At 33.0% G+C, this 12,181-nt stretch overlaps 1 protein-coding gene across 2 annotated transcripts; it reads left to right on the top strand.

Moving 5' to 3' along the window:
* The first annotated feature begins 270 nt into the window (after nt 1-270).
* On the top strand, nt 271-5,805 carry LOC108480202 (putative hydrolase C777.06c). 2 transcript variants are annotated; one of them, XM_017783108.2, is made up of 10 exons: nt 271-579; nt 1,149-1,284; nt 1,379-1,506; nt 1,793-1,940; nt 2,025-2,130; nt 2,675-2,733; nt 3,760-3,795; nt 3,881-3,990; nt 4,114-4,175; nt 5,090-5,805. In XM_017783108.2, exons 1-9 carry the CDS (start codon nt 368-370, stop codon nt 4,169-4,171), a joined length of 993 nt encoding a protein of 330 aa, XP_017638597.1. In that variant the 5' UTR covers nt 271-367; the 3' UTR covers nt 4,172-4,175; nt 5,090-5,805. The 2 variants fall into 2 exon arrangements, with proteins under 2 accessions (XP_017638597.1, XP_017638595.1); XM_017783106.2 differs by lacking the exon at nt 5,090-5,805 and having other exon boundaries at nt 4,114-4,503.
* Nucleotides 5,806-12,181: the final 6,376 nt, after the last annotated feature.

The raw sequence follows: 12,181 nt of genomic DNA, 5'->3' as shown, positions 1-12,181 counted from the left end.
GATTAATTCATACCTTGATATGCATAATTGTTTATCTCAAAATACATAGTCCTTATCTTCAAGAATCTTCATCACTGTTCTTTGTAGTTCATTCTTTAACTCTGTTTCTTCCTCTGTTGGGTGACCAAATTGCAGGATTTCATATAGGGGACCAAAATGAAAGCATCTTAAAAGTTGGGTGATCAACTAGTTAGTTTACCCTAAAAAGTTTTGAACAACTGTAACGTGGCAAAAAATTAAAAGGGCAGGAGCCGTTAAAATATTCGGGCGGATTATTCCCTATAAATGCCCTCCACCTTTGGTAAAATTTCTTCTTCTTCCCCATTCATCCTCTTTTCAGCACCTCAAATTTCCAATAATAATAATAATGGAAAATCAAAACCCGCTCCAAAATGGAGCTCTTGAGAGTGCCGTAGGAAACGGTGGTCGCAGTGGTGATGGATCGGCTCTGATCTTTCTTGGAACCGGCTGCTCCAGTGCCCTCCCAAACGCTATGTGCTTGATTCAGCCCTCTGATCCTCCCTGTCAAGTCTGCTCCCAATCCCTCTCCATCCCCCCCGATCGTAACCCTAATTACAGGTCTCCTTTCCCCTTTATTTTTTTTTCTAAAATTTAATTGTGCATACAATTTCTTCTATACCGCAGATCTAAACTTTTCCGTGCATTTTTTTCACTAGTCATTATTGTGTGATATCAACATTGTCTTGACATTTTTTAAATAATTTATCAAATATCGTTGGTAACTTGTTGCTGTTAATTTAGTAGTAAAAGAAAATAACTTAGTTTAATTTGTTTATTATACCCAAGTCGTGCACAAATCCTCACAATTAACGTGCAAAAGTAATTTTATTGACAATGAGAAAAATATTGATAATTCAAGTACTATAATAACTGATATAAAAATATTTTAATACTGTAATTTCTTGGATAAAAATGCATTTTATAATAGATTCTGTTAATTGAAGAAATCTTAATGTAAAAATAAAATATTTTTGCAATGCAATTTAGGAGTATAATTAACAATCTTGTTCATTTTCACAAGTTCAAATGATTCTCCACATCTGTGCTTTCATTATGTGATAATTTCTGATTATAGTTTCTCAAAGAAATTTAAGGTTTTCCAGCTTCGATTTTTTTTATCCTTTCAGGTGCAATACATCTTTGCTTATAGATTATTGTTCCAGCGATGGTATACGCAATTATATTATTATTGATGTGGGCAAGACATTTAGGGAACAAGTTCTTCGGTGGTTCACTTTCCACAAGATTCCTCGTGTAGATTCTGTGAGTTTAAGCTTAGCATAGTGACCATCTTATATTTAGTTTATTGACTAGTGCAATTCCAAAATAGTACTAATTTTCCTTTTGTGAACTCTAGATTGTTTTGACTCATGAACATGCTGATGCAATTCTTGGTTTGGATGATATTCGTGCCATCCAACCTCATAGTCCTACTAACGATATTGATCCCACCGCCATTTACCTAACTCGACATTCAATGGATAGGTATAATATGAATTTTTATTCTTGGTTTTATTGTGCATAAATACTTTTCTATCTCCAGTTATGCAGATACATTACCAATATATCTGTTGTTCATATATTTGTATAATATAAGAGGTTATTGGTATAATATGCTCTAAATAGCAAAGTCAAAAGTAAGGTTTCTAGACATTAGAATTGGAGCTGATTGTCCAAACCGGCTGTAAATGGTAGAAAGGATGTCTTACGTTTTATGCTGTCCTATCTCAAGCAAACCTTGGCTGATGTTTTCTTTGTTTGTGTCCAACAGCATTGCCACAAAATTTCCGTATTTGATTCAGAAGAAACTTAGAGAAGGCCAAGAAGTAAGGCGGGTGGCACAGCTTGACTGGAAGATAATAGAGGAGCACTATGACAAACCGTTTGTTGCATCAGGACTGAAATTTTTTCCGTTGCCAGTCAGTCCCCTGTCTCCTTAGATAATATAACATCTCTGCCATCTCTAATTCATGTCTAAGTGCTTGATCGTACCTTCGATATAGGTGATGCATGGAGAAGATTATCTCTGTTTAGGTTATCTTTTCGGTGAAAAGTGTAAAGTGGCTTATATATCTGATGTTTCACGTTTTCCTTCAAACACGGAGTATGGTAGGTGCTGCATTTTCTCCTTTTCTTGTGTGCTAACATACATTTACACCTTCAAACATTTTCATTTTATTGGTGATGTTAAATGTAGGGATGAGACTTCTATCTGCTACTTTGTCATCTTGATGAGCTTGTAAATGTTAGCATTTTATGCATGTTAGATTTTGTTGCATGTGTTAATAATCAATATAGATTGCTGTAAAGCTAGCTTCACACATCAGTATATCCTTCAAGCTTTTAATTCTTTAGTCTTTCTTTTACTGATAATAGGTTGTATTCTTAGTGATACCACTTTCCAGCAAGTTTCACAAACAGGAAACCTTTTTATGACTTGACCTAAAAAATGAAGATAAGATGCTTAGAGATCATCCTTTTACTGAGTGTTCTGGTCATCTTTTACGTTAAGAGGGACTTGGTGAAAGCAAAGCACATGTTCTCTCACTTCTAAGTTTTTGGTGTCTCGAGACTTTTCCTTTTTTCTGAATGATTTGCTTTTGATCTGAGTTTTCATGGTAAATAAACTATGACATAAATTGTATTTGATCAGTTATTTCCAAAAATGGTGCTGGACAATTGGATCTTTTGATATTGGATTGTTTATACAAGGTATGTTTCTCTCTTGATTCTTTCCTTTTTATAATGTTGACTGCCTGCATTTTGTTGGTGAATTGTCTAGGTCTACTATAACTAGAGAAATCTTTTACAGAATTTTATTCATGCTGATTCTTACATAACTTAGATCTGTCTATATCTCTGTACTGCAATGCATCTTAACCTATATCTGTCTATCTCTGTGCTGCAGTGCATCTTACGTTCTTACATCCTAGTTTGGTACCATAAATGATTATTTAATATAGTTGACATGTCAAGTGAGGTTGGATTCACTTCTGGGTTACCAATGATGGTCTGTTGATTTGTAAGAGTTGGGAAAGGGGGCATGGTTAAATGGTAATGTTGTCTAATATTGTTATTAACTTAATTTTTAACCACTGGTTTGATATAAAAAAAAACTATATTATAAATGAATATAAAAAACAATCACATAGTTTGATATAACAAAATTTTGAGAATAAACTATATATATTACCTTAACCTAACCCTTGAAGAATTCTTGTGTTTTTCTCTCTAATCAAGAAGATGATTGAGATCTTTATATGCTCCTCTGTCCCAATATGAATATCATAGTTCACATTTTTAGGCAAATTATTTTAAATTTTGACCTAAATTACTTTAAATATTTTAATTAATTAAATTTAACAAAAATATTTAAAACTGCTTTAATGAAAGGTTTTATAATATTTTTTTCAAATTTGTATCGACAATAAATTTTACATAATAAAAGGTTGAAGTTGAAAAAAATTGACCAGTAAAAGTCAGAATGTGAAAATTTGAATGAGACAGAGTGAGTACAATCTAGTGCATTAAAGTGTAATTTCCTCAGCTTAGTTTGATCATGGCCGGCTTATGGATTTTTTCCTAAATTCATTTGAAGAACTTGTCTACTGCAATTGAATTGTTCACTCTATTAATTATTGTCTTTAATGATTTTTTATTGTCCTTTCAGTGATATATTGCTTTGCTTGCTATGTATATTCTTCTCTGAAGTAATGTCTTCTGTTTTGTGCATACCAGAAAGGATCTTTTAATGTTCACTTATGCTTACCTCAGGTTTGTTCGACATTTTCCTATTGTTTTTCTTCATTTTAGTTTTCAATGGTCACTGTCACTCATATCTATCCACTTATTTTTGCAGGCTCTTGAGGCTATAAAGAGGATATGTCCAAAACGAGCTCTATTAATTGGAATGACACATGAGTTCGATCACCACAAGGACAATGAGTTTCTTATGGAATGGTCTGAGAGGTACTCCCGTTTCCAATTGCTTTACAAATTTTATGTAGTCTACTGAGTTCCTCAAAAAGATAATAAAAATGGAAAAGGAAGAAACTGATATAAGATGTTATTTTCCATGTAATCTCTGTGTAGGGAAGGAATTCATGTACAACTTGCACGTGACGGTTTGAGGGTTCCCATAGACCTATAATGAGGTAGGGCTTGTCCTCAGAAAGTTGCCTTAGTGCTAGATGAGAATTTCCTACTCACTCCTAATATATTATTTCTTTTCTCTGTTTATTTTAAGAGGAGTATCAGGTTTCTTTAAATTGTATTAGGGATGCCATGTTTTCTAAATAAATGCGATTATTTTTAAGCTGTTTGCTGGAAGTTTATTTGCGTCTTCAAGTCCTACAGAAGAAAAAGACTCCTCTTGTTTATGCAAGTTTGAAATAATGGATCTGATACTTTGAAATACATTCATACCATTTGAAGGGAGGACATTTTTATTGTGTTCACAATAAAAAATATTTATGTTAATCAGACTTGAGTGTGACTTTTGATATAGGTATGTGTGTTTAATCTTTTTGAAGTTTTTCTTTGATCATATTTTCATACATGCCCATATCTCATGGGACAAATGCTTTTATCAAAATGAGGAGTCTTCGTAACATAGAAATTATTTGTAGCTTCAATAAAAGCTACTGTTCAGGGTTTTATCAGAATTGTCATGTTATGGATCGAGTCACCGGGTGATTCTCGAAAAGCTAACTTTGATTGAGGAAGCCTTCCTTATTGCGGTTTCAACCGCATGAATAACCTATGATTAATATATAGAACTCATAGAATTGACTTTAGAACTCGTCAAAAGGACTTCCTAACCTTATACTTGTTAGGAAGGGAGAAATGGAATAATTTGTCTTATTTATAAACTGAAGTACAAGTTTAGTCACTTATGTTTGTTTAAAATTAGTTTTGGTCATCGAACTTTGAAAAATTATTATATAACCAATGGTATCATCATTTCATACAAATTGTACAGCTAATCCTTGGTACTTTTTCTTTTTGAGTAATTTAATTCTTTTTTTCTGTTGTTTCTTTGTTTTCCTTCTCTTGTAACGTAAAACAGGTGTACAATTTGCTTATGTCAAAATTATTTTTTTGATGGTTCCTTTGAGCCCATTTTCCAAATAATCCCAGAAGCCTCACAAATGCAAGTGCTGAGAAGATAGCATCCATCCAAAGCTCTTTACCAACCCAGTACATGTCAAACAGAGATACATGGTGTACAGGGTGAGGAAGTCAAAAAGGGCAAAAGGATGATGCGATATATTACTGGAACACACCCCTTCCAGAACCCCTTGTGTCAAATTAAGGCGGCCATCTGTTTGCTTCAGCTCATTGAGAGGTTTAAGAAGCATCTGCAGGCCATTTGAAGAAAAGTAAAAAAGAAAAACAACATATTTCGTTGTTTAAGATTGTCACTGCATGGAATAGGAGAGAACTCCACCTTACACAATTGGTAGGACTGCGATCTTGCCCTAAGCATGTGTTGTGTCCAGCCATTGCATAATACTGAGCAGCAGTAAAGAAAGACAAAAAAATTGGAGGTGGATGGGGGACAAACAAAGACATTAGATGATATTACTTGGAAATGGGATAAAGATAAGAAATAAGAAAAGCCAATTCCTCCAGTACGAATAAAAGAATAGGAGAATAAAAGAAAATATTCCTCACAATCTGACGGAAAGTCACATTCCAATCTTTCAATCACCGATCATGTATAAGTTGAACTTCACTGTAAATGTTACTCACTGCTAACTCATTTTGTACGACGGAAATAAATATAGCATTATCACTCTTGACCTCTACTTGGTGGTATCCTTTTGCCTAAGCTAACTTTAAGCACTCAAGTAGTGTCTGAGCTTCAACTTGAAAAATATCGGGCAATCCTATTACCATCTGAAAGGCCCCATCCATCCTCCATTTGGTCCTCCCACTACTCCCCCTATGGCTGCCCTTGGTCTAGTACTTGACACAGAACCATCCGCATTCACCTTAATCCATCCATGAGGTAGAAGCTGCCACCAACCTTTAGTCATTGAAGTACTACTCCAATTATGAGGCCCACTTGTACCAAATAAAGGTCTCGTCCAAGCTTCCATAGATGCTAGCAGAGACGAACTACTACCACAAGTCTGTATGAAAATGAAAACATTTCGGTTCTTCCAAAAAAACCAACATACAATGGAAAATGAAGGTTGGCCATTCACTATTTTTGAATACTATTTTACCTTCATTCCTAATGTTCCAAATAATCCATTGGACAATAGGTAAAGTAAAGAATCATTCCAGAGCCGTCTAGGTATGATAGATTGCCAAATTACTTTAGCGAAGACACAACCCTTAATTACATGCAATATAGATTCAATGTCCAAACTACAACGATCGTAGAAAGGAAAAGTCGCCATACTTCGCCTAATTCATTCCTCGCTTGTTAGAAGTCTACCACGTGCCAATAGTCCGAGAAAGATCTGAACCCTTTGCGATGCCTTAACTTTCCATGTCATTTCATCATTGACAACACTAATTGATACGTTATCAGCAAACAAATGTTTATAGATTTCGAAATGGAGAACTTTTCCCTTGACAGCCATCTCCAACTTAAGTGATCCAAGCCTGACCATTCGCCGATGGAGGTATATAAGCCAAAATACGCTCAACAATCACCTGTGGAAGAATCGCAGCTAGCCAATGAACATTCCATGCCCCTTCTAACACTACATCACAAACACAGAGTGAGTCTTGAAAGGCCTCATGACCAATGTAATAGTGTCGTAGAATACCCAAGTCACGTAACCAATCGTCATTCCAGAATTTCACTAGCCTACCATCACCAACAACCCACTATATACCCTTTTGACTTCACTCCATATGTTGGCTATAGAACGCCATATATAGCAGTTACTGCAATGAATGTGCATTGGCAGTAATCCATGCACTTTGTACTTATTTTCCAAAACCTGAACCCACAACTCCTTTGTACCAGTAACTAGTTTAAACCCCAACTTCATGAGAAAAAAGTTTGTTTTGGTCTTATAATCTCCAAATACCTAGCCCCCTATACGCCCGAGGTTTGCAGCAATCCTCCCAACTCACAAGTGACGGATTTTGCACAGAAGATGTTGAACCCCATAAAAATCCACGGGCCAGTTTCTCAATCTCAGTACAAACAAAGCTAGGAATTTTGGTCATTGACATGAAAGAGCTTGGAATAGCAAGTAACATTGACTTAACCAATGTTAGACGACTCGCCAGAGATAGTTTTCGTGCCTCCCATCAATTAAGTCGAGTGCAACTTTATCAAAAATGAATTGAAATGTCCCAATACCAACTCATTGTGAAAGAAGGGAACGGCCAAATACATGCCTAGATCCCTCACCTTTGTAAATTCGAGACTGTTACATAAATTAGTTGATTCTTCCCCTATAACATTGTTTGAGAAAAAAACCTGGGTCATTTAGCGATTAACCCGATATCTAGAAAAATGACAGAAAGTCATTAGAACATTTTGGAGGCACTCTACATTTTTCCTGTTAGCTCTGCAAAAGAGAACCAGATCATCTGCGAAGAAAAGATGTGAGATACATAATCCCCATCGAGAGAGAAAAAGAGGTTCCCTACTCCCCTCCTCCAAAGCAACTTCAATTAGATGTCCTAGACACTCCATTCCCAGAATGAACAAATAAGGAGATAATGGATCTCGCTGCCTGACCCCTCTCGATAGGGTGAAGGAATCAGTAATGGACCCATTCTAAAGAAGTTGCATTGGCGAAGTAGATACACAACTCATGATTATACGAATAAGAGGTGATGCTAATTCCACCTCATACAAAGTGTCCTCTAAGAAATCCCAACGGACCCTGTCATAGGCCATTTCTAAGTCCAGTTTTACTGCGATCCATCCCTTTTTTCTTTTCGTGTGTTTCATTGTATGAATAGCTTCCTGCACAATTATAATATTATTTGAAATATTGTGAGACGGTATGAATCTAGATTGGTTTTGCTCAACAAGAGTTTCCATCACTTGCCGAAGGCGAATAACAATAGTTTTCGTGACAACCCTGTACAAGACAGTGCACAAACTAATTGGCCTGTATTGCTTAATCAAGTCTACATCAAAACTCTTAAGGATAAGAACAAGAAGCGTTAGATTGATGCAAGGATCCAAATTACCACCCATAAACACACTTGCGTACCATTTCACAAACACTACTTCCCACTATCTCCCAGTATGGAAACCATCGATCCCAAGTGCCTTTAAAGGTGCCATACTGAAAAGTGTCTAATCTCCTCCATTGACACCTTTGCCTCAAGAATTCGGAGTAGATCTGAAGGAATTTTTGGAAAAAAACGTCCCTTAATCAGAAAATCCCCAACAACTCTATCATCTACTGAGCATGACTGTTTCACTACATCCTTGAACTTTGGGTGCATCAGCCAACTAGCGAGGAAACAAAACAGTCTATCTTCTCTTCCCATTATCGCCTTATCAGTGATCGATACAAGTATCGAACGATGATCCGATTTAAGCTTATGCAAATTAAATAGTCAATTAATGTTGGGTAAATTGCACCACAGCTCACCCAACTATGGACATTTTTTTTGTCACCCAATTATGATATTTTTTAAAAAATTTAGTCACCCAACTACAAATTTGTTTCTTGTTTTTATCAGCCAACTATGATTGTTTTTTTTTTTAAATTGGTTACCCAACTAATAGAGATTTCTTTTTTTTTTTTGTCTATTTTCATAAATTGCATTAACGGTAGGGTGGCTTAGCAGTTAAAAAATTAGTATAATAATAAATTTAGTCATCAATTTTAGATATTATATTAATTTAGTCATAACTTAAAAAATTAACCCTTCAAATTTATAAAAGACTTCAATTTGATCTTAATTCTAAAAATTCAAAGAAATGCACAAAATACTTAAATATTTAAAAATAAAATAAAAATTTAAAAATATAATCATAAATTTAAATTTTATATTAATATTAAATAAATAAGAAAAACCCTCCCCTCGTCCCTCTCCCTCTCTTCTGCTACTATATATAAAACCTAGGTTTTCTAGTGCAGTGAGTAGGGGTGACCGTTCGATCGAATCGAATGAAAAAATTTCAAGTTAATCGAGTTGACGAATCATATTTTATCATCCTAATTTGATTTGAAATTTTCTCGAATTGAGTCGAGTGAGATGGAATTCGAATCGAATCGAATATATTTGTTCGAGTTAAATTTTAAAAAATAATTTTGGGTCATTGTAACAACTGTCACCCATCGTAATAAAATTTATCCACCGTAATCAAATTTTTTATTATCTTTCATCACCTCATAATTTATTTATTAATCTTTTATATATGGATTAGCTTTTTTGCTTGCTTAGTTGTTTCAATTATCTTCATATTCTTGTCACTATATATTTTGGAATTAAAAATATATTAAATGTAAAATGTGATTTTTAATAAAAGTTATTTTAAAGATAAAATGTGAAATTGATATCAATATAAAATTTTAACATGAATATTTTATGACATCATTAATAATTTAATTTTAATATAAATATTTAATATGACTAAACAATTCAATAATATAAATAATATAAAATGTGAAATTTAATTTAATAATATAAATAGTAGATATAAATAAAATTATTACTATTTATGTTTAGAGATTTTTTGGATAATTTTGATTTTTTATTTGGAAGTAAAAAGTGTGAAGTAAAAGTTTAGGGGAAAAATGAAAAATTTTGGAGAGTAAAAGTTTGAGGGAAAGTAAATAGGGGGAGTAAAATTTTGGAGGAAAAATATTAAAAAAAAATAGGGGGATGGGTTTGGGGTAGATGGGGAGTGGGATGGGAAAGAAATAAAAGTTTTTGGGGGAAAGTGGGAGGGAGTAAAAATTTAGGGGGAAAATAAAAAGTTTTAAGAGTTTTGGGGAGTAAAATTTTGAGGAAAAGTAAATAGGAGAGTAAAATTTTGGTGGGAAATGAATTTTGGGTAGATGGGAGGGTTGGGATACGAAGGGAGTAAAAGTTTTAGGAGAAAAGTGAGAATGAGTAAAAGTTTTGAGGGAAAAATAAAAAGGTTGGGAGTTTGGGGTAAAAATGTAAAATATTATAGTTTGATATTTGAATTATTCAAGTTATTCGAATTCGAAAACTAAACTCGATTCGAACTCGAAATTCGAAAAAAAATTCGAATTGATTCGAATAATTCGATTCATTTAACTAGAAATTTAAATTTTTTTTCGAGTCGAATCGAATTTTACTCACCCCTAACCATGAGTATTTAAAAATAATAAAATAAATAGAAACTAAGTTGAAACTCTTTGCTATTGCTTTGTAAACAATAAGGCTGAGGTCTTTATTTCATTTCAACCACCATCTTTCAAACTTAAGCTCAAAGCCAAGTATTGATTGTTCTGTAAAAAATAAGTTTTGTGCCTTTATTGTAATCAATGAGCACCAACTGTAGAGCTAGAGAAAATCGAAATGGAGAAGTTGAATAAAAAAGGCACTTGGAAGTGTTCACATATTTTAGAGTCTCATAGTGTTTTGATTGCTTCTTTGATTTTTGTTTACTTAAATTCAAAGGGTAAACAATTTTGTCAATCTGCTTTGAGTTTACTACATTGTGAAAATGTTGAAGAGAATTCTATCTACTGTTTACACAATAAAATTAAAAATGGGAGTTTTCAATCTAATTCTTATTAGATTAAAATATGAGTGGTAAGATAGGGGAGTTCATGAGCGCGACGGTCGAGACCCCACGATACGATACAGACTGCATAAAAAAATCCATATAAAAGTTTATTGTTTAATATTAATTTGAATAAAGTGTTTCAACCTTACTATATTACTACTATTAGATGTTGATTAGAATAAAGTTTTCTAAACTTATAAATAGACATAATCTATACTCCTTGTAATAATTCGAATTCGACATAATAAATTTTCTTCTCCTCTGTCCGTAATTTTTTTCTAAAAAGATTTTTACCTAAAATCTATGTGTTATATTTTTCTTTTTCTTGCCATTATTGATATTTTATTTTTACATAAACAAAAGGAAGTATGGGAACCATAGTAGTAAACAAAAATGTATATAAAATCCAGGTTTTCTACTGCAGAGTGGGTGAGGGGACGGTTTGGGGAGGATTTTTATTATTATTGTTTAATATTAATATAAAATATAAATATTTTATTATACTTTTTGAAAATATTCATGCATTTTATATATTTTAAAATTTTATATATTATTATTTCTTGTCAATAATTATTTTTTATTTATATTTTTTAAAATTATTATTTATGTATTTTATATATTTTTGAATTTTTTAAAATAGGGATCAAATGCATCATTTATAAGTTTTGAGAGCAACAAATTGGCGAAAGACGGTACAATTACTGGTAAGAAGTAAGCAGTTGAGTTGTGGTTTACGTACATTCCCGAATGTTATAGGAAAGAAATGAAGAGTGTTGGGCCAAGGTGGTGTCATAATTTGCCAACACAACCACAACTTTACGTGTCTGCTACGATTTTAAACGCTCAAGTCTGAATTGAAGCACCACAAAATAAAGAAATAAAAACATTCCTATAGCAAAATAAATACAAACATTTTGACAAGTCAAATCCTCCGTAGATTATGACCATCCTTTCATTCCTACTATTTGTCAGTCCAATAGCTATTTCTGAGTTATATTTTATTTATATATTTTTTAATTTTTAATAATTTTATATATTTTAGATTTATTTTAGCCGATTTAATTTTTTTTATGTCTGTATTGTAAATATGGTGTGTGTTTGAGTGTTTTTCACACATTTTGTTTCAATAAATTATTCTATGTGGAATTTACAAGTAAAATAGATTTGAGAAAAAAATGTCCATAGATGAAACTATGATATTAAATACACTAGGCCTAAAGTTGATCTAAGATGATAAGTGACACTTCAATACTTAAATATTCAAAATTTGTAATTCGAACACATTTAAAATTTCCAGCCATAACACTTTTTAATGTTTCGATCATTTATCGAGCTCTAGGACTCTATTTTGGGTGTACTTTATAACATCAGAAAGGGAGTTTGAAGATGCAGACTTTCAATCAATTTTTTTAGATTTTTCCCATTGGGACATGTTAGCTTGGACAAAAGAAATCATCA

This window comes from Gossypium arboreum, chromosome 6 (genome assembly GCF_025698485.1).
Source record: "Gossypium arboreum isolate Shixiya-1 chromosome 6, ASM2569848v2, whole genome shotgun sequence".
In the NCBI taxonomy this organism is placed as follows: domain Eukaryota; kingdom Viridiplantae; phylum Streptophyta; class Magnoliopsida; order Malvales; family Malvaceae; genus Gossypium; species Gossypium arboreum.
This window is presented reverse-complemented; position numbering and strand designations above follow the sequence as displayed.